Consider the following 23,391-nt stretch of genomic DNA (forward strand, 5'->3'; position numbering starts at 1 on the left):
TGACCCTTGCAGGTTAGACCACCCAGGTCACCAACCTATTGGTCATTCTCTCTTCTGGCTTTTCATTGTCTTGCTCCAATACCACTGCTGAAGATCTGTATGTATGTGACTTTACCATAATTTATATGCTTCCAGAATGTAACTGACTTAGTTGCCATGGGAAAAATTTTCTGGTATTATCTAAAGACATCTACTACAGTACTGTGCAAATTTGGTGCCTTTACCTTTGCTGATAAATTCTGATCCCAGGGATACTGTCTGGCATGATTGTGGGTGCGAATTCTGACACAGTTCTGTATGGATCACCCTGACCAGTTGGCATATTTTATAATGTAAGTATATCAGAGAGATACTTTAACATCCTTCTTCTCTCTCTTGAAGGCCCAAGATTGATATAGATTTCATATTAATCACACCATATTGTACAACAAACATGAACACACTGCACTTTTGATAGGACAAGTTACAATTACTTTGGATGCTGGGTTGTGGAGTAGCTAGAAAGTTCTGCTTACTACCACAGGGTATCATGCAGATGGAGTGCTTAGTGAATGCATTCAGTAGTTAATAGCTTGAAGGTGTAGCTACTGTATATACAGAGTAAGGAACCCTCATTAGGAATGGTCACAATCTCAGCAAAACTTGCTTCTGAGTATGCCAAGAGTTTGCAGCCTTGCTATTAATGAGGATGATACAAATTCTAAGAATACATTGCATGAACTTCACTAAGACCCAACAGATTGTTGTTCTCTCTGCAGATACCCTACAGTGCAAATCAAACTGGACAGGAAACACATCACACATTTCTTTGACAAAATGACTCTTTGGAAACACAGACAGCTGGTGTCCTGCTCAATTAGGGATTCTAGGGAAAAGGTAGGGGGAGGGCAAGACAGGAGAGTAGTAAAGTGGGTTGTTCTATCCCAGATTCAGTAAGGCTCCTCTTTCTGTCCATGCCCTTGAACTGGCTGAACCCCAGGAGCACTATTCAGATGCTCTGTCCTTCCACAACCACTTGGAGTTGGGGGACACTGGGAAGGATATATAGGCAGCCAGATGGAGAAGTATATGCCTGCATGGCTGAAAGGGAACTGGGGGCAGCTGGAATCAGGCTTGACAATAGACGACACACCACACACAGAACACAAGGGGAGATCTGGCAACTTTCAAGTAAGACAGACCACAGACGTGGGAAAACCAGAAGATTCAAGTTCCTAAAAAGTTGTCATTGCCAAATCTCCACAACACTTGGACACTTAAACTCACAGAATATTAATTGCAGTAGAGTTTAACTGCTTTCATTGCAGCACATTAGGGCAAAATAGTCTTTTTAGGGTATAAAATAGCTAGCTATATGAATATTTACAAGTGGCCTCTCTGCTCTTCCTCTGCTGTCCCTTTGTTCCTGCTACTCCAATTCCTCTTTGTAACTTTGCTCCAATGATGTGTCCAACACTTCAAGATTATAGGGCTCCAAATTCAAGAACACAGCCAATGAATGCTCAGATTCTGGATGAGAGCGCTCTGCTCTCTCTTTAATCTGGTCCTCTTTGTGCTGAGTTCCCAAAATAAAAAAGGGAATCATTTTGGTAGTAACTTCCTTGTTTTGAGTTGTCTTAAAGTATGTGTGAGTGTGTGCATGTCTATTTGTGGGTGTGTGTGTCTGGCTATGCCTGCAAATTTAACTAGAAGCGTGGGTGCTTCTGATGTATGCATGTGTGATGATGTGTGTGGCTGGGCGTGCACGCATGAGTCTGGAGCTGCATCTATGTGTGCAGAAGAGAAAGGAAAATCCTTTTCTCCAATTTTCTGAACCCCTACCCCATTGTCTACACCTTATTTCTATTCCCAGTTCATCTTTTGACACCTTGCAGCACCAAGCTAAATGCACAGCGCTCTCAGTTTATTCCACGGATCAATTATTCTCTAGCTCCAAGGCACTAATATTACCTCTTAGGACTATGTTCACTTGCTCTGGGTCTTCAGCACAGGACACAGCAGAGATGGGTGGAGGATGAGTGAGGAGTTGATGGAAACCAATAGACCCTAGAACTGGAAGGAAACTGTTAGTTCAGCTAAACAAGACTCTCCCTACTGGGTCAAAACAGGTCACTAGAGTCCTGATGTTTCTACAAGAACTTCCAACAAGGAATATATGTGATTTTTGATATATGTCCTTTTACACCAACTAAACACAGGTATACAGACATACACTTTCTAGAAATGTACATATCATGCATTCACCTGTGCTAATGTAAGTACATATGTACAAACTGACACTCTCATAGAGATACATACACATAAATTATTCACCCACACAGTGCAGATATACATTCATACATACTAACATATATTTACACTACTGTAGTGCTATTCATCTTCTCAAATGGCTATATGGCACTAGACCTACTTGGATGCATGCACACTCATCTCCAGGGATACACAGAAATGTATAAAAACAGAAGTACAGTTAAGGAGGTGGGTGGGCAGTGGGGTATAGGGTGGAAGGAGAGGCTGCCTATAGAGGAAGGGGGGAACAGATTGAGTGCTTGGCAAAGCCCCCTCATGACCTCCATCAATGAGCTGGTACTTCTTGGCAGATCGGTGTGCAGGTTCATCCTACTCTCATCAGGAGCCCTGTTGAGTAGGCGGGGCCGTTCAGTCCATGTTCAGTGGCTGCTCAGTAGCCTCTTCCTACAAAGACACTCTAGGTGCTGTTCAGTGAGCTTGGCAGCCTGGCAGGCAGTTCTGTAGGGTATCCCTTTGAGCAAAGGGAAGGGGCAGTAGGGGAGTGCATCAGCTGTGAGTTAGGCAGAGAAGGAGAAAGAACAAGCATCCATAAGCATGGCACAAAAGCTCTACTTTGTCCTTGGAACACTGGGGACAAGGTGCTTTGTCTTCCCTGGCTTACAGGGCTCCTGTGAGGATCCAACGATGTGATGGCTCAGGGAGTTCGTTGACACTTATTATGCACTAGACAAACAAAAAGGATTAGTATATAGATTCATAATAGTTGTCCATATGCTATCCTAGGCCAGTGGTGAAATATCAAGTCTGAACTTTCTCAACTAGTGCTTACTCACCAAGTGCTTTGACTGTAACTAGTAATCAACTCAGCATCAATAGAAAGCTAACTCCTACCTGAACAGAAGTACCGAGTCCCTACTGTCAGGCAATGCAAAGTAGAAATATAGGCATGAGAAGGTCTAATAACTTTAAAGGGAGCATCTGAACACATACAAACTCCAGTCTGGCACCGCCCCCTTGTCCTACCTACTCTGGCTAGAAGCATGCATTCTCCCTTCCCCTGCTATGTCTCTTTGCAGTTCCTCCCACCTGCCCTTCCCACTCCTGTACCACAATTCCACACTCAAAGTACAAGGCACTTACAAATGTTTTCCAACTTTCCTTTTGTCAGCATATCCAAGCTATGCCTAGCCCCTCCTCTGCGTACCCCAGGCCAACTTGGCTTGACATCTCCCAAAGCCCCTTTTAGCAGGCAGACAAGGTGCCTGATGCCCATAGGAAGAAAAAAAGCGATGCCAAAGCAATGTCAACACCTTGAGGGGACTGAAAAGAAAGCTCCCAGGAATGTTTGTGAACTAGGCTCAGATTCTCCTCATTCCTCAGCCTGGCTCTTCTCTGTCCTCTAAACATTTTCAAAGGCATTTCTAGGCTGATGGACTGTTCAAAGTGTTTGAAAGGTAGTAGTCTTCTGGCAGGAGGAAATCAATGTGCAATTTATCTTCAAGTCTTCCTCAATCCCTTACCCTCTGGCTACATGTTCTCTCCATTTTCTCTCCACCTCATAATAAAGAAAAGGGCCCAACAGGTTTGATTGCCCTAACAACTGCCAGGTAAAATGAACAATGGGAAGCGGGAAAAACAAAACTGAAGGAACTATGAAGGAAACACATGATAGTATCTTTGCTGCTGTGGGGGTATAGGAAACTAATAGATGTGGTACAACCAGTAAACCACATTGAACAACCCAAAGGAAAGAGGGAAGAGGAAACGGGACCACCTATCAACCTTCGGGACCCGGTCAGGCTTAAAGATCTGGAAAGAGAACCCTTCACTGAAGGAGCACCCAGGGCTTGGGGGACAACTCTCCTCAGACTCTGAGCTATGATCCTTCTCTTGGTCACAGGCCATGAGCTCCTCATCAGTAAGGCTCCAGGTACTGTCAGCTTCCACCTTGCGTGGTTCATCAAGGCCAAGCCAGCTGCTCTTGATACTGATGTCATCCTGTAAGCTCTCAATCTTATCAAGGTCCCAACTTGCTTCTTGCACACACCTCTGGCCACTGGGGAACATGAACCTTCCACTGGGGCTGCTGTCATGGCCATGGCTTTCATCAGAGCTTAGGCTCTCTTCAGAGTCTTCATCATCACAGGCCTCAGAATGGTTGCAGATTTCGATGGGGACAATGCTGTCATTAGTGAGGAAGCCATGCAAGTGGATGGTACAGTCATTCAGTGTTTGCTGAGAGGTGGAGGGCAGATCACTCAGGCTTTCTCCAGTGGCCAGTTGCGCCTGGATTGAGGTACAAGACAGTGGGCTGAGGCTTTCCGAGGTAGCCAGTTGGGCCTGCTCTGAGGTAAACACCAAGGATCCAAGACTTTCCTGACTTGCCAGATGAGCCTGCATGGGGCTGTCAGGAAGGGGAGCAGCTCTGTCCTCCACTCTGTCTTCCACATTAATCAGGCCATCCTTGGAGGAAATAATAGACAAGCTGATCAGTTTCATATCACCTAGTGGGCAAGAATGGGGGAAGAGAAAAAGGAGGGGACTTTCCTGTTTAGTGCTTGCAAGGCTACTGTTTGATGTCTTTGATAACCTGTTGGGCTCTCTGGCATGCTCAAAGGGGTTGAGAAACTGGACCAGGAAGTTGTTTTAGCATGTAGAGAATGCCATAGCTGCATCACAGCAACTGCCTTTCTGGGGTACAGTTCTGGCCTCAGGAGTCCCGTGTGCTATATGTGGGCTTTTTAGGTAGGGTGAGGCTGGGCTCTCTCCAAAGGAGCCGTGTTGCTGGGCGTCCATATATATCCCAAAGCAAAAGGCCCAGTTTGTTCTCAGGTATCTGAAGTGCTAAGAAGGAAATGTTTGAAGATTAGCTTCTCTGGTATCTGTCTTCCTCGGCCTCACCTTCCCTTTTTGCTTTATCACTTGTGCTAAAAGCCTATAAAATGGAGCAAATTTAGCTCAAAGATTTAGAGAAAACAAGTTCTGACTTTTTTTTTGCCTTATTATATCAAATAATGATCAGCTATAGATGAGTGTGGGCATGCCTTTCATATACAAGTAACGTATGAAGATTAAAGCAACTGTGAAACTTGCAAGGGTCAAGTGCTGAGCCTAGGCTGAGGAGGTGACGAGGGAAAGCTGGCTGTCAGTCAAAATGTCAAACCTGCACGTTTTCCACCACCACTTCTTGGTAGCGGTATCGGGCAACAACCTTCCTGGGTTTCTTGTATCTCCTGCGATTGCGTCGAGGTCCTCGGCTGAAGAAAAGGTAGTTGATGTAGACATACTCCAGCAGGGACAGGAACACGAAGAACAGGCACACAAGGATGTAGATGTCAATGGCTTTGATACAGGAAATATGGGGGAGTTTATCCCGCATATGTGAGTCGATGGTAGTCAGGACAAGAATAGAAGATAAGCCTATGAAGAAGACAGTACAGGTTTGGTCTCCCTTCATAGCTGCGGTTTTTAGCAAGTCTACACCTCAGGCTGATTTCTCTGCATCAAGTTCAAATTCCTAGCCATGGTTAAAGTACTTTACATCTCTAGTTCCATATAGGCCTTCTTTTAGTATCTGAAGAGGTTTCTAAACCCAAAAGTATCGCACATATTTGTACTCCTAAAGGAAAAGATAGAGCAATTTGCCCTACAGAAGGCAAAAACAAACCAAAAAGCCCAGTATTCTAGGCTGTTCCTTGCTTAAAACATTTCTTGCCTCCCTAAACTTAGACCTGAAATTCGAGGTCTTCCCAGTTCTGCCTTTACTTTTTTTTCTAAGCAAAACGGCTCAAGTTTCTTCCCAAGATGGTGATACAAAGGACTTACCAATTGTCACCCTGGCTGCAGAGGAATCATAGTTCATCCAAAATGATATCCAGGAGAGAATGGTGGTGAGGACCGTGGGCCAATAGACCTGCACAAGGTAGCTGCGGACTTCCCTCTGAACTTCGAACTTCACTATCAGGCGCATGTAGGAGCCTGTAAGAACACAGTGCTGTAAGCTCCATGTGGTACAGCAAACCAGCTCTAACCCCCTCCTGCCTTACTCATTCCACATGGGATGTTTTCAGGCAGCAGACAGATGGAGGGTGAGAGGCCAGCCCTGTGAAGAGCAGGAATCGTTTCCAGCTGTAGAGTGTTGTGAACCCGCCCAAACCTTCCACATCTATTCTCCATCTGTAGGGGTAAGCCATTAGCCACTAAGGCTTTATCAGTGGAGAAGAAAGATGTGTTCAGATCCACAGGAATGGTAACGGAAGGAGCCAACTGCAAGGATCAAAGGCAGATGCCCAGAAGAGTTTGTCGTGGTGTAAAGGGGACAAAAAACAGGAGAGAAAGAGGGGTTCTGGCCCACCTGTGTAGAAATACACCTCCTTGCTAGTAATTGTCCTCCCCAGGTAGGTGAACTGAGGGATGTGCAGCTCATCAGTAATGTGGATGGCATTCTCATCTTCCCAGGATAATACAATGTCTTCCATAGTATAGCCATCTGGGAGGGGAAACGAGTTAATCTCGGCAGATTTAACTCGACAGCAGTCTGGGAAAACCAAAGCATAGTTGGCATTTGGATTTTGGAGGGCTCTTTTGTGGTTTTCTGAGGGTGAGCATGGGGGATTCTGAACACTTGCAAAGAGAGATTTTAGGCAGGAAGGAATGTGTAGCCAAAAAGATGCTACGAATTTTTACCCACAAGTATGTATAGTTTTTCAGTTGAATTGGCTAGACCATAAAGACCACATACTCTCAGATGCCAGATATATACAACTGTCAGTTTCTTACGTAGCCATCGTTCATCTGCCATTTATCTACTGCTTGTGGACACGCTTGGGGAGAGCTATGGGAGTGGAGAGCAGAGGGGCTGTGCTGGTCCTCTCAGTGGCAACTCTCCCTGTGCTTTCCTGACTCCAGCAGCCCCGCACAGTGACCAAGGGGCCCCAGGAGAAGTACGTACAGCTCTCCACCTCCAGTTTGCAGGCTTGCTTGTCCAAAGGGAATTTTCGCAGATCCAGGGAACAGGCTGCTGTTGTGGTGAGTCTGCCAAAGGAAACAAAAAGGAAGAGAAAAACAATTCAAGTTCACTGCTAAGGGTTCTACAGGGTGGGAAGGCAAGAGGAAGGTGGAGGATTGACCCATGTGCATGAAATTGGGGGAAGGGAGAGAAAGAGATAAAACTGGAATTTGACAAAGAATCACAAGATTTGGCAGAGCCGAAATAAAGAGCAGATATATGTCAGGTCAGAAAAACCATAGAACATCAGAGCAAGAAGGGCCCTTGAGAAAACAATACAAAGACAGAAAGACTTGTGCTTGTCAAAGTATCAGCAAGGCTGTTGAGAGGACACTGCACACTATGTGCAATGTCATGAGGCTACATAGCTACAGAGGCAGGTATGTGGTGTGCACCCAGGCCTGCCTTTGACCGTATCCACATCCATGTCAGTGGTGAGGGCCTTTGTCACACCAAGAGCTAGAAAGATGCCAGAGGGCACAAAATGCCTATCAATGAAGTGCCCAGCCAGTGCTGACAGTAGATACAGCCAGAATAAGCATCAAGTTGCTATGCTATGCACCCAGGAGAAGAATCTGAGAATATGCCCTGGGAGGAGCCAGGGAGGTGCTTGTGTTTGAAAATGACATAATTAAAAAAGCTTTCTGCTGTCCCATATCATATCTGTCCCATCTACTTTTCTTCCCTTCCCATCTGCTAACTTAGTTTAGTCCCTGTCAATTCTTGTAGGAATTTCAATTTGGGACTGGGTATTGAGTGAGTAGTATGTATATATGTGTGTACTTCCCTCGTTTTAAAAAAATGAATTTCCCAAGTATTATTTATCAGCCAATGCCTTCTTTACTTTAAACAAGAGTGATTTCTGATCAATCAATTGCATTAGTATTTAATGGCTCCATAGAAATGTGGATGAGGAAGAAGGAAGGAATAAATGGGGAGGGAGCACTCTAGAGTAAGAGAAACCGAATGGTTAGACCTATAACAACCTGTCAAACAAACTATGGTATCCACTACCAGGAACCATTTTCTGGGCTAAGATGACCTCTCAGCTTGCCTTTACTGACAATCTGTTTGAGCTGAAACTGAAGTCAGCTTTGGTGACTGCGCTATTGCAAACAGAACAGTGAAGGCTAGCAGTGTGCATATGTTCTGTGTGTAAAGAGAGCAAGGGCTCAGAAGCCCCGCCCTATCCCGCTCACTGCTTTAGCTCCTCCCTTCTCCTGACACCCTGCCTGATGCAAACAAGAGGCAGGCAGAGAGGTGGAGCACTTTCTTCACTGCACAGGCTTCAGTGTTCATCAGTCTCCCTTCCTCACCGCATGGGGAATAAAGAAAACAGCACACACAATCAACGATGGAGGAAGAGGTCTTTTGGTCCAGGGTATCAGGATTTCTTTTTTTTAAAAAATCTATATGATAATTACATAAAATTAATAAAAACACTATTTTCTTTCATAAATGGCAGGCAATGTTGTAAATTTCTTTCTTTATTGTCCACAAAATAAAGTAGCTTTGTTCCCAGTGTGCTTGGATTCCTTAATACAACCTCCCTTTATAGGGCACATTTGAAAGGGCAGAAGTTGGTTATATCATCTAAAATGGGACTTCATGCTTTTTACCAATTTAGCAAAAGGGAGACATTTGCATCAGGAATTGGAAAGCATGTGAAAGTGTGCAAAGTTTCGACTCGTGGAAAAACAGGAGGAGCAGAAGCCAAGGTGCAGGGACAGGGCAGCCTAGGATGCCCGTGGCAAACTTTGAAAGTATATGTGCACACAAGGCAGCTCTGGAAAGCAGGGATCTCTTCTAATGTACCTGTGGGATACACAGTAGGAAGAAGGAAGCTTGCTGGGACAGTCCAAGACTGTTATGTGAACTCACCGGATGCCATATCGCACTGTCCCATCTGGGTGGAGCTGAAACACACGATTCTCCACAGTTACATCATGTACAAAGGTATTTTTGCTATTCACAAAGTAGCAGTCAGGGACCCACAGCTTCTCGTGCATACGATAGTCCAGAGTCAGGTTCTGGTTGGTCTCATAGTATGCTAAGCGCTTGTCCTTCCAGGTCTGATGCAAAAACATAGTGATTGTGTAGTCCTGGGTAGAGATAAGTAAATGACAGTTGCCAGGTTGTCTAGTTCTCTGTCTACTGTATACACAGATTATATGTGCACACATACATATGTACTATTATATGGAACACATCATACAGACGGGTGCATAAAACATAAACATTTAATAAAGAACAGCAAAATGAAGCTTCTTTAACTAATTCCTAGGTTAATAAACAGAACATTACCAATAACTTTCAAGTTCCAATGTGTCCCTTTCAGAGAACATTTCCCACAACCAGCAGGAAACATTCATTATTCAAGATTTTATGACACTACTTACCATGCTTCAGATTAGTGTTTCATTGTCTCTATGTGTAGTTGTAGAAACAGTGCTTATTTGGACTTCTTTTTAGAATGTTATCTGACCAGAACCAAACTCTTATGTCTGGAACCTGTCCCCCAACCCCCTCAATATTGTATTTGTGAAGTTCATTCAAGTTGCTGTGTATAACTATAATTTGATTTCTTGTATTCCTGGAGAATATTTCCACATATAAACACACAATGTATTTATTTGTGTAAAAAAACAACATACATGCTCAAACCAGGAAGAAATAACAATGACAAAGTGAAAGTGGCCATTTGCATCCCTGCAAAAGTTGAGAATAAGCGAGGGTTAGCGGTGCAGGTCAGCTGACCAACATGGGCAGCATCTGACTCTGGTTTTAGGCAATCTGATATGTATATAGTGGGCTCTCACTGTGCGTTCATTCTGCTATTACTAACAAGGTCGAGTATTTTCTCATATGTCCATCCACCATTTAGTTTTCTTCACAAAAGTACAGCTCTCATTCATATTTGCTGATTATTTTTGATTGCTTTAAAATATTCTTATCAGTCTCCAGGCATTTGTATATTTTGAATCCCTGCTCTCTGTGTTGCACATATGTCTTCCTACTCTGAATTATCTTTTCACTCATCACAGTAGATTTGTTTTGTAAAACTGAGGTTTCAGAAATTTTGGCTATACAGAATAGCCTCGATAGAACATCAAATACCAGTATTTGTTTTGATGGTTTGTAACTTGTGTGTCTTATGAAATAAATCTTTACCTACCCTGCAGTACAACTATAGTGTGCTATTAAAACTTTTAAAAGCGCCATAGATTCCCCCCCCCCCCCGGCGGTGGTGGCACACACCTTTAATCCCAGCACTCGGGAGGCGGAGACAGGTGGATCTCTGTGAGTTCGAGACCAGCCTGGTCTACAAGAGCTAGTTCCAGGACAGGCTCCAAAACCACAGAGAAACCCTGTCTTGAAAAACCAAAAAAAAAAAAAAAAGATTTTTTGAGTTAATAATCTACATGTAACTGAATTTTTAGATATGCTGTGATATGGGCCTTCAATTGACTTTTTTCTATTTCAGAGAGCTACCATGTGAGTTCTGTCAAGATCAGAACAATTAGAGTTGGCTTACGACTATACTTCTTGTCCCTTGTCTCCAGCACCATGATTAGAACCTATAGACTTACCATATTTATTTCTGAGATCTGTTCAATACTGGAGACATAGATAGATACGGACACGGGCACAGGGGCACCTACAATACAGGAAGACACAACCACGTGAACATTTGGATAAAGGTTAAGACCCAGTTGTCTAGGCTAAAACTAGCTTTGATGTTTGCTGGCTGGGTAAGTCACCTAACCACTCTGAACCTGAGCTTCCTCGTGGGTCAAATGGGGATAATGCTATCTATCGTAGCTAATGAAGGTCAAGTGCTTAGGGCAAGGCCTGGCTCGTGCTATGCTGAGAGGAAGGTATAAAAAGCAACACAAAAGGAAAATATGTACCAAGCACTCGGTTCTAACTGCTTTCTGATAAAGAACTGAAACTCAACAAGCCCAGGAAAAGGAACTAAGTTTCATGTTTCTGGGTGAGTGAAGGTGAGCATGCTTGCTAGTGAATTGGGAAATGTGTTCATATTCATGTGAATGTGTCCACACGTGTGTGAGCACGTCCATGTATGAGTGAGTGTGTGGCATGTTTGTGTGATCCAGTGTGTTATGTGGGAGACAACACAGGAGGGAGTTCAACTGCGAATGAAATATGGGGGTATTTATCCCGAGGCAGCAAACACGTGACTATGAGTGTCGTGTGAAGGAACATGTTTGTTTCAGTAGGTTATGTGGAAGTAGCCTTCAAGCATACACCAACATGCATGTGAGTGTATGGTGTGAGTACAGCTGCATGTGAATGAATGTGTGATATTGTATGCTCATCTGTAGGTGTCTGTGAGCTTGACTGTTAGTGTGAATGAATTTGTATTTGTGCGTGAATGTGTTTATACGGCAGTGACAACATGAGCATGTGAGTGAGTGTGAGTGTGTTTCTGTGGAAATGGGAGTGGATGTGATAGTACTAGAGTACACTCAACAGATGTGATCAGATGTTTCTGAGTAGATGAATGTACGCACATGTCTGTATGTCTGTGAGTGTGTGTGTGTGTGTTTGTGTGCATCTATTTGAGTATGTGGAGTGGATTGAAAATATGTTAGTATCTCTGTGAGTCTAGCATATGTTAGTGATATGTGAGCAGGTCAATGTGTGATGAGAATGTGTCATTCACTGTGTGAACTTGTGTATTGTGGGTTGTCTTCATGTTTGTGTGTATGAAAACATGTTAGTATTCTCACATGTTAGTAAATGCAAAAGTATGTGTGTATCTTAACATGGATGAGCACCCCCTTTCAGCTTGTCAGTGAATCTGAGTGTATGTGAGCATATTTGTGTGAGAGAATATGCGTTTTATTTGATGTGATTGTGGTCATATGTGATGCTGTAAGCATGAATGTGTAAGGTGTCCATGTGTATAAGTAAATTTGCTAGTGTGATTGAGTCTGTGGGCATATAAGAGTGCACCAATCTGTATCATGTGCATCTGTGTATGAACATGTCAATGTTTGTCCACATGTGGGAGTGAATTACTGAGTGGATGTTCATGTAAGCAAACGTAAATGTGAATGAATTGTGTGGTTGTGATAATGAGTGTGATAATGTTTAACATGACATAATTTATAGGTATATTTGCATATATGACCATGTTTGTGTATTAATGTGCTACTGTGTATTAAAGTGAGTGGATTTTTAAAATATACATATGTGCACACTAACGTTTATATATACATGTGAAAACATGTGAGTGCTGATGATTTGTCAATGTGTCAGAATATTTATGTGTATATGTATGAACATGTTAATGTATTTGCTCTTAAGTATGAATGTATTTGTGTGTTTCAATGTGGATATAAATGACTAAGTGTGAGCATATTTGTGTTGAGTGAACATGTGATCAAGTGTGTTCATATATAGGTGTGCTTGTGAACTTGTCTGTGTGTAGAGATGTATTTGCTTGCATGTGTGAATATGTTTTCATGACAATGAACATGTGAGCATGTTGATAAGTAAGAGTAAGTTCATGTATATGTTTGATTGTGCAAACTAATGTGTGCATTTATGTGTATAAATACATTTTTGTGATTATTTCTCATGCTTGTACATGATCAAGTATTTTACTAATATATATGTGTATGTATGGCCATTTTTATGTGTGTTAATGTATGAGTTTAGGTCGTGTTTGTGCATGTGTGTTAATGTGTGAATTTTAGTGAGTATCTTCATGTTTTTGTATGTCTATGTGAGGTGAACTCATGAGCGTGTTTATGTGAGTGAGTACTGCGTGACAGTGATTTGATTAATGTGCAAGTGTTGCTGAGTGTGTAATTGTATGTTAGTGTTCAGCTCCCTAATATTTTTCCTCCTTAGGCCTGCGTCCATTTGCAAGGCTCAAATATTCTCATGGTTGTGAAAACAGTAAGCTGTTAGATGCGATGGAGAAATATAATTTACTATTCTCTCATCAGCTTCCAGCAAACTGTATTACATCACACTGCTGTTAGGGAAATATGTGTACATGTGATGCTAGCAATCCAGCCTGCTGCTTTCTCTGCAGGCTGATTGCCTAGAAGCTGAGCTGAAGAGAGGAAAATGTGTTATTTCAAATCCAGTGCTTCATAGGGAAAAGTGTTCTAGGGGGATAAGTGTGTGAATGGCAGCTGAGAAGCAAATGGGGCTCTGTTAGGGCACAGCCCAGACTCCAGCACTCAGGGCTATTGTGAAAAGCCCCAGGAAAATGTGATGTAGTGTCAGAGCTTCCTCCAAACATCATGTTTGATTGCTGTCTTTCAGGCTGCTCTCCCCATACTTTTTGCAGATGGCAGCTACGTTAGTAGGCAATAAGCCCCAGAAAGTCCCAGAGAAGCCTACATTCCAGCCCCTTTCTCCAAGACATGTTTGCCAACCCCTTCCTCCAAGGTCCGGCTTCTCTAGACCAAGCTAGTGCTGTCTGTTCTTATGGGAATGCTATGGAGCTAAAGGGACAGAACAGAAGCCTGCCAAAGGGCTCTTAGTTTAAAGGGAGGTAGGGACTGAAATGCAGTGTATATTCTCCTTGCCAAGCCATGATCTGGCACAGGAACACAACCAGAGGAAAGGGACATTGTTGTGATTTCTCTACCTAAGAAGGGGCTGCCTTACAAACTAGCTAAGATAGCCCGTGGCAAAAAATGCTTTATGCCTTCCTTTACTGTATAATGTTGGATGTCTGTGACATGTTCCTGTGCTTGTGAGAGAGGGAGTCAGGACCATTCTTATGTGTGAAGATTAAGCCCTAAAACTATAATATATATAATTAAAATGTAAATATAAAGGGGTCTCTGTCTATTAGGAGACTATACAGGGAGCCGGGGTTCCCTAAACCCTGAGTGCTTCAGCCTGGCAATGGGTCTTCTGCCATGTAATAGTCCCAGCCTTACAGCCTATAGTGTTTATAGCCTATTCTGTTTAAATGGCAGGTAGTCCTAAGTTATCTTTGTCTCCTCTCTCTACGGCCTCCATCTGTTTGGCAAAATCAATGTAGGGGCCCATATTTTACCGGATGCTACAGTCTGGCATGATCATAATACTTGATGTAACATGAGTGATAGTGGCAAGGGGCATCAGGCCTACTGTGGACCAACTGTGCTGGCCAATGCCCAGATATACACTCTTGCCTCTGTCCCCCTCTTTCAGTCCGGGATACTGCAGGGAGGGCAGCCTGAGCCTGAAACAGGGGGGAGTGTGTGCTCATTGCATGCAGATGACTATTGTTTGGCTTTTGCTGACAAACATTAGAATAAGAAAGAGGCAATAAATAAATAAATAAATATCAATTTCCCTGCTGTCCTCTGAGGCTTGGCACAAATGATTCAAAGCTAGTACCATGTAAGGGGTATTAACTGTGCTTCACCACCTGAATTTCTATATTCCCCCTTCCCTTGAGGATCCGCATGGAAAAGGTGCCACCACTGTAGCCTCAGTAGCATAAAGGTATTATGTGCTTCTGTTTTTGCCAATCTGGTTTCCCATGCAGCCTCACTTTGGAGCCCTTGGCTTGTGTCTTCTGCCCTTGCAGAGTGGAGGAAAGGGAAGCACCAGCTAATAGTCTCACTTCTTAAATTTAGGGCCAAGGGAAACCATTGCCTTGGTTTTCAAGGTGGCACAGTATTTTAGAAGACAGTTGCGTATGAGCACAAATGGGAATCATTAGTGGTGATTACTCATGACTGCATCCCATCCTAGAGGAAGCTGCCCTGCGTTATAGCTCCTTCTGCTATCTTCGAGCTGAAAATTAACTAACCCCAATTTAAAGCACTTTTCCTTTTGTCTGTCCTTGGTTTGGGCTTCTTAGGTGTCTCCTTCGTCCCCGAATGATACTCCTATTGTGTAGGTTCTGGGTGTGGTCGGGGATAAGCAGAATCTGGCTTCTTGGAGACATATGTACCAGCTTCCTTGTCACTCACCTCTGTGTTGTTGGAACTTTATTGTTAGTGGCCATCAGTCTGAGTTTTATGAAGAACACATGTAGTACAGTATACTAGCTGGCCTGAGTTTGGTAGGAGCTGAAGAATTGGGAAAGCAGGGTATTATGGAAGGGTCCCAGGCCTAGGTGGGTTAGGGACAGAGGCAGAGAAAACCATGGCCTCAATTCTGAACTCTCTGAATTACTTAAGGGTGGCAACACCTTAGGCAAGGAGTCTCTGGCATAGAAAGGCTGGTCCATAGATGTAAGGTACATTCCAGAAGGCCTGAGGTTGGGAGTCTCTGGGTGCTCCCTTGCAGGGCTTGGCAGACTCAAGAAGGTAGGATCTGGGGGGCAGAGGTATAGAGCCTGCTTAGCTTACAGGGTGGAACTGACCCTATTGTATCTAACACAAAAGCCTCTGATGTCTGGATTTGCTTACCTCCAAAATTTGGTCTCAGTCGGACATCATATGTTGACAGCACCCTGTCCAAAATCTTATGAACCACAGCTTCATTTGCACAATTTTTGCTGAAACAGAGAAGCCTTGAGTAAATGCTGGTTGGCTAGTGGCCCACTTGCCAGTGGCTGACTCCCCAGGAGCCAGCCGTGCTCCTGTACATATGCAAACATGTCCAGTCATATGTGTCTGTGCTCTCCCCTCCCTTCTTCCCCTTCCACAGTGAGTCAGCCAGAAGCGCAGCAGTGACGCAGATTCTTTCCCTTCCCCTCCCCCTTCACAGCTTTAATCCAGAGGCTGGGGCCCAAGGCCTGGATCCCTGTTACCACGCAGAAGGTGTGGGTGGGAGAAAATGGCACCGTAGGGGAGGAGGGAAAGTGGGCACATGAGACCCTCAGAAAACTGCACCATTTTAGTTCTCTGAGAAACTATACCTTGAAGTTCCCCCTGGATGCTGACAATCCTCTTTCCAGGGCTACCTCATAGCCCCAGGAAGTCAGTTCCCATTGGCAAGTGTCCCCCTCACCCCCAGCTGAGCTCATGTTTTCTACTTTACCTGGTCTGAGCGATCCCCGCCCCCCATTTATGTCATTCTTGTGCCTGAGAACTGGCATATGACATATGACACAGAGAGGTGGGGGTAGGGAGAGAGAAAGTGTCTTGCTCATGTAGCATAGATTTATGACCCTCATGGAACTAAGCCATTTCGGATTCCTGGGGTTTAGAGCTGCCTTCGAAAAGATCCATCCTGGGAGCAGGCATCTTACTACGCATGTGCTTTCAGCCTAGATGTTTCTTAGGTGAGCACATGGAAGTGAAAGCGGCTCAGCTGCATAAAGCTGGCCTTTCCACAGGTCTCTGAGATGCTCATTGAATCCATCTAGACTTTCAATCCCCAAAGGGCTTTGAAATGACGACAGGCCCCAGGCGTCACTATCACTATGACTGTTTGGATCTTTGACGCATTGTCCCTGCAATGTCTGTCTCTCTGGTGTGTGTGTGTGTGTCCCTCCATCTCTCCTTCACTTCCCCCCACCCCCATATGTGTTCAATGACGCAGTTGGGTTGAGAGCACTGCAGGGCTGCCTGCTGGAACCTTGCCCAGCTTAACCACTCCCCCTTTATGAATCCATGTTTATTTCTATTTTGCCACTTAAATTATTTCCTCATTTCCCTCAATCATAAAATTTAATTTTGTAACATTTCAAAGTATGCACATGAATTATTTACAAATTAAAGAAATACATTCCCGCCTGTTTCTGTCCACAGAATTTCCCATGTGTTAGCACTCCAGATCTGTAGCCACAGCAAATACACGTTTTTGTGTGTGTGTGAGTGTGTGTGAGAGAGAGAGATCTACATGTCAAGGATGACGGTTTATCCCCTCTTCAGATACTTGCAGACCTAAACAAACTTTAAATCAAACACAGAGAAAAACTGAAATCTTCAAATGTTTTCATAGGAGTAAGCACAAAAGCTTACCCCTCTTAAGCTGGAAGGTTATGCCATTTACAGCTACTAATTTCACAGAATTAATCGTTTCAATCTGCCGTTTTTGAGAGAGAGAGAGAGAGAGACTGCCTCAGCAAATGGACTAAAAATCTTTACTCAAACAGGTGTCTTTCTTGTCTGTTTTGCGAATTACCCATGTACAACCCCCACTCCCATGGGCTGCAAAGAATATAGCTGGGAAAAGGTGCCTGGGACCTCAGTCCTTGAGGACGATCAGGTAGACTCTGGGGTGAGGGTGCTCCTGGCCTCACGGCTTGGGAAGGTGCAGCAGTAACAGGTGGGTTGAAGCCATGAGTATTATTTCACGGCTGTCCCCATACCTGCTTCATCCCCCTAGGCAAGTCCGATCTGAGTTCCCTGCACCCAGCTCGCTCTGTCCAAGAGACCGAAACCTGCTTGTCCCTGTCCCTTCCTTGTTCAGCTAGGATGGGCCGCTTACCAGTTGAAGAGATCCAGGATGACTTCGGGCATGCTGGAGGATGGCTCGAAGTGGAATTTCGGGGTAGGACTGGGGTCGTTGCTGTCTGCGAGCCAAGTCCTGATGAGCAGCAGGAGCACGGCAGCTTGCAGCAAGCCTCGGATGCCCATGGCTGCGGTGCTCTGGGAGCCGCAGCGGACAGCTGGAAAAGCGGACAGGGTTAGGGTGGGAATGAGTCAGTAAAGGGCAAAGGGGGCGGGATCGCTAGCCCTTTCGCAGATGCGATCCTAAGGAGAGACCTGAAGGGAGCAGGGAGTGCGGGGTCTGGAGCCCAGAGCAGGAAAGAACAGCCTCTCAGCAGCAGCTCTCCCCGACGCAGCGGTCCACAGGGTGCGTCCGGCTGCTGCGAGGTGCGCTCCGTCTGCTACCGCTCAGGGCTGAGACTGGGTGCCGAGTGGGGCGGGCGCGCTGCTGGCTCCGCCCACTCCGACGGCAGCACCAGCGGAGCCAATCTCGCGGGTGCCAGGAGCCACACAAAAACACACGCCTTCGCCCCCCTTCCTGCCCCTTCAAGCCTCTGCAGTCGTCCCCGGACCAGCACCAGCCACCAGGTTCAACCATGTGAGAAGGAGGGGCTTACTGCGTAGACTGGACTCAGGGGCTTCTGGCTCTAGGCCTCTTTGCAGAAGGGAAATATGTTTCTCTTAGAAGATTTTGTATCCAAGAGTAAGTATCTTGCAGCAAAAGAAGTGCGGCCATTAACTGTCACGGCTAGATATGCACTCTGAAACACTTGCACCTCTGGGGAATCAGGAGGTTGTTCACAGATCATTGACACTCCAGTAACTCAATGTGCTTAACCCAATGTGTTTGGTCTTTGACTGGGTTGATGGAATCTCTTACCAAGGGGTCTTAGGACAGAACTTTGACCACAGAGGATGGAAATTGTTTTCTTGGAGCCTAATTTCCCAGAGAGTTATTCTTTTCGATTTTGGGTTCTCAGGGAAAACAAATTCAGGGAGCTGAAAGTATTCACCAGCTGGAGGCTTCCTAAGGTGTGATTCATTGACATAGACAGGAAATGCAGAGTTGAAGTTAGATCCAGGCTGACACTATTAAAGGGGAAAAAAGGCAAAAGTCAGTGTTTTAGATGTGCACCAGAAGGTACCGATGCACCTGAGTTCAAAACGCCATCACATAGAAGAGTCTGGGATTTTGTTAGGGGGTATTTATTGTTTCCCCTACCTGGACTGGAAGGGTCTCAGAGGCTATGGAATGGCTTCGCACTATCCGCTGTACCTCAGCTTGGAGCCATGACAGAGCTAGTTCAAAAAGAGGCATCACAAGAGCCCCATGCCAAGTGATAACACAAGGGGCACAGTCATGTTCACTAGAACTGCACCTCCAAAGTCACACCCGTAGAAACACACCCTTTCTGCTCTCCTTCAGTACCCGGTGCCAGTTTTAGATTGCTTGAGCCCAGGAAAGCTTTCCTCTCATGGTTTGCTCAATGTCTTGTACACTAGCAAATTTAACTCTTTACTCTTTCTTTTTTTTTAAGATATTTCGTATTTTTTTTAAGATTTATTTATTTATTATGCATACAGTATTCTCAGTACTCTGCTTGCAAGCTAGAAGAGGGCACTGATCTCATTACAGATGGTTGTGAGCCACCATGTGGTTGCCGGGAATTGAACTCAGGACCTTCGGAAGAGCAGGCGGTGCTCTTAACCACTGAGCCATCTCTCCAGCCCACTCTTTACTCTTTCTTCTTTCTCCACTGTTTCAGGAAATGGACATGAAAGAAAAAAGGAATGATGAAGATTCACATGCCACTGATCACATATTCGAACGACTCAGCCCTACCTGTTCTCCTATTGTGAGTCTGTCACGTCATTCCTGATCATCCAGACTTCCTTTCAGAGATTCTGTTTCTCACCGAAAAGGTGGGGCTAATCTATATCTTTTTGGCTAACTAACTGGATTGTAATATGGGAAAACTGAGGTCCAAAACAAGAAGAGAAATTGACCCATTGTCACATAGTAGCAGAGACTCAAGCTAGAAAGCCTCAGCGTAGGTTTGCGTGCTTGAGGAACAGCTTGCATTCTGTGCTCACTGGAAATTCAGACAATTGCCAGCAGGTGGGAGTAGATCTATTTGGGAGGTTGTTTCAACACAGAGTCAGTTTCTGCAGGCAGTTAATTGGGCTGGCCTCATTTGTTATGGAGACTTTTAGAATTGAAATTTTGTTCTTAGTTATCTCTGTGACGATGGATGTTGCCAAAAAGTTGATGTCAATTACTTATTTCTGGACTTTAAACTCCTAATGAACCTACTTCTGCTTTCCTTAGAGGTAATGTTTCTTTGAAATTTCTGAGTCATAAGGCCAACTAATGCTTCAAATGTAGCTGGAATTATATACAGATTATCATAATGTGTAGTGGATGAAATATTGTCTCAATGTGTTAGTATATCCATAAACTTTGCTCAGTGTTCTGACTGGAAATTCAGACAACTGCCAGCAAGTGGGAATAGATTTGTTTGGGAGATTGTTCCAATTTATTAGTCTGGCCTCTGAGTGAGCCTGGAGAGATGGCTCAGTGGGTAAGGAGACTTGCCACCATACCTGATGACCTAAATTGGATCCTTGAAATTTACAAGGTAAGGCAGCAAAAGAGCCCTAACTCCCACAAACTGTCTTCTGGCCTTCGCTTATACACTGTCTCGTGCACCCACCATATACACATACTAAAATAAAGTGAATGTATAAAATACTTTTGAAAAATCCAGGTTGGATGTGGGATCATGGCCCAGGGGAGCAGTGCTATCTTGGATGTTCTCCTAGCTGCATCCACACCACAGTGAAGGGTAGAGTTTGGTAGTAAGACAAGAACTGATGAACTCTGGCTGGAGATATGGCTCAGTGGTTGGAAGCGCTTATCTGTCTTGCAGAGGACTCAAGTTCGATTCCTAGTAGCCAGAGGCTTAGAACTGTCTGTAACTTCATCTCTATAGAGTGCAAGAACTGTGGTTTACTATATTCTAAAAGGAGCCTGGAAACATCTGCAGGGAACACAAAATCACAAAAAGTGTTCTAGAAAATTGGAAAAAGAACTGAAGAGAAGGCTTACAACTCAGACCACTAACAATAAAACTTGAGAATTAAATGGCTGGCCTAAACAGAAGGCCAAATGCAACTGAAAAAATAATTATTAAATCAGAAGACATGCTACAAATAATAGTTCAAAGTTCTGCCTGGAGAAACAAATTCCATGGGAACTCTGAAAATGAGCACGAGAGATGAGGTGGGTAGAGTGAGAAGGGCCACCACACTTTCAGATAAAACAGATAGAATAGCAAGAAGGGAGAGAAAAGTGGAGAAGAAAATTCAAATTCATAGGCTCAAAGAGCTCAACTAATTCCAGGCAGGCAGGACATAGGAAATCTGCTTACACACACATCATATCATATATGCTGAAAACCAGAAGCAAGGGAATCAAATTAGAGTAGTCTCCTGAGAAACAGAAAAATCCTGACCTAGGGCTCAAGAGTGGGAGTGGGACCCCATACTTTTGAAGGAGTTTACTTAATTAGTTCATGGATGATTATTTTTAAATATGTTCATTTCAGTATTAAATTAATTCAATGTATGTGTTTTTTTTTTGAGAGGGAGGACGGAGGGAGGGAGAGAGAGAGAGAGAGAGAGAGAGAGAGAGGAAGAGAGAGTTTCTCTGTGTAGCTTTGAAGCTTGTCCTGGAACTTGCTCTGTAGACCAGGTTGGCCTGGAACTCACAGATATCCGCCTGCCTCTGCCTCCCGAGTGCTGGGATTAAAAAGGTGTGCACCACCACTGGCCAGCTTCAGTGTATGTGTTGAAGACCTTTCCAATTGTCATAAGGAAGGCTATTGTCCTACAAATGTGTGACTTTCTTTTCATTGGCCACAAAAGAGAATATTGGTTATGGGTGTGAAATATTACTTGTAGCGCAGCTCTAAGTCTGGAAAAAATGTAGTTTCCCTTTTTAAAGTGAAAGAATGACAAAATGAATTATTTTAAAAAGCCAAAATAAAATGAACTTTTTTCCTTTTCCTTTTTTTAAATTGGTGTACTTAATTGTACATGGTTTTGGGTGTCATGCAAGCACATTCATACAGGTATTTAAATGTATTTTGACCAAGTGCCCTCTTCTTCTCTGCCCTTTTTTCTCTTCTCCCCCTCCATTTGCTTCTCTTAGTCTCCTTTTCTTTACTACTCCCTCAACATTTGCTCTGTTTCTGTTAAATGAGCAGCTCTATCAGTGGAAGTGTCTTCTGCCCTCACTCACTTGCTACCTAACGTTGCTGAACTGGGATGAAGTTTCTGCACACACAACTAAACAGGCAATAGGCTAGCTTTTGGGAGAATGAGCCCCTTTCTCATCACTAGATTTGCTAATACAGGTTGACTGGAAAAAAAATGCCCTCTCAGTGATGGATAGAAGGTAAAATTCTCTTTGATATGGAAATTCTCACCTGAATGTCTGTTTGGCTAAAAAATAGTTCATGTATTGCTTTGGTTTGACAGATGCTCTCATATACTTCCACAAAAACCCTCTCTGCAAGAGTTGGATATTGTAACATCAGGCAATCAGAATGCTGTCTGAATATGTTAACTTACCTTCATTGTAGCAAGTAGGAAGTGGTCAACATTTTTCACCAAGTTTTACAAAGGAAGAGAGTTTGAATTTCTGTTTTTGAGTGTCCACATTTCATCTTCATTTTTCTGGGCCTTGATTGTTTATGTCCTTCTTTAGCATATCCTAATGGTACCCTCCTTTACTAACAGTGAAGTGAAGGAGTATAGAGGATGGTCTGGGTTTTCTCTGGGGAACAGGCTATATATAATATGTGCACTAAAAGTGCATTTCACCACAAATCTGGAGGTACAGATTAGAAATCTGGAACTAATTCAAAGATGTGGGTCTCAGCCTCTCACCTGAAGTATGAAGATGTAATCTACTCATCAATGGGACAACCCAGACAGAAGGGAATCCCTGTGATAACTTTTAGCTCCGGAGAACGTCTTTTATGCTTTCACCTAAACAGTTAAGGTGACTACCGCATCTAGCCACCAGAGGGCATGAGTGCTCCTGGTTTGACAGTAGAGTGAGCCTTTCTGTTTATCTAATTGTTTTTCTAAATCCAAAACCAGGCTGATATTTAGGAAAAGAACATCCTCAAAAGCTCAGCGAAACAGATGGAGATAAACACAGGGATAAAACATCCTTTTTAGGGAGTGAACATTAACCAGTGAATGGACAGGCTTCTATTTCCTTCTTTTGTGCTGTGTACTGTTAAGGTTGGGTCCATTTTATTTTATTTTCTATTCGTTTTTAGTAAAAGTAGGGTTTCCCCCCATACAATATATTCTAATCACCATTTCCCTTCCCCCAACTCCACCCAGATCCTCCCCACCTCCACACCCACCCAAATCTATACCCTTTCTTTTTCTCCCGTTAGAAAACAGGCAGCTAAAAAAAAAAAAAAACAAGCAACCCCCCCCAGCAAAACAGAATAGGACAAAGGAAACATACAGAAAAAAAGGAGCCAAAGAAAAAGCATAAAAGGCACATGCAGATGTAGAGCCACATACGCTCGAACACCCATAAATCCCATAAAAACACTGAATAGGAAACCATAACAAATAAGCAAAAGACCTCTCGGCTCTAAAAAATGCCCAAACAAAGCACATGAAGCAGCAACAACAATAATCCCTCCAAAAATGCCATTGAGTTCATTTTGTATT

The 23,391-nt window shown here is 43.8% G+C and overlaps 1 protein-coding gene across 1 annotated transcript; it reads right to left on the reverse strand.

Annotated features, from left to right (window-relative positions):
• Positions 1-2,184: 2,184 nt before the first annotated feature.
• On the reverse strand, positions 2,185-17,775 carry LOC121440450 (gamma-aminobutyric acid receptor subunit theta-like). Its single transcript, XM_041641211.1, has 9 exons — positions 17,627-17,775; positions 15,658-15,746; positions 10,849-10,916; positions 9,140-9,360; positions 7,202-7,284; positions 6,605-6,739; positions 6,076-6,228; positions 5,414-5,670; positions 2,185-4,713 (listed from the first exon to the last, which is right to left on the reverse strand). Exons 1-9 carry the CDS (start codon positions 17,773-17,775, stop codon positions 3,952-3,954), a joined length of 1,917 nt encoding a protein of 638 aa, XP_041497145.1. The 3' UTR covers positions 2,185-3,951.
• Positions 17,776-23,391: the final 5,616 nt, after the last annotated feature.

This window comes from Microtus oregoni, unplaced genomic scaffold (genome assembly GCF_018167655.1).
Source record: "Microtus oregoni isolate MIOR12 unplaced genomic scaffold, Mior012 000067F_ref0000223, whole genome shotgun sequence".
NCBI classification, from domain to species: Eukaryota; Metazoa; Chordata; class Mammalia; order Rodentia; family Cricetidae; genus Microtus; species Microtus oregoni.

Coding starts and splice junctions, on each gene's coding strand:
- LOC121440450 (XM_041641211.1), bottom strand. CDS start 17,775: ATGGGCATCCGAGGCTTGCTGCAAGCTGCCGTGCTCCTGCTGCTCATC. Junction 10,917..15,657: donor ACTGAGACCAAATTTTGGAG/GTAAGCAAATCC, acceptor CCTGTATTGTAG/GTGCCCCTGTGCCCGTGTCC. Junction 4,714..5,413: donor TGGTGGTGGAAAACGTGCAG/GTTTGACATTTT, acceptor ATTTCCTCCAAG/GATGGCCTGATTAATGTGGA.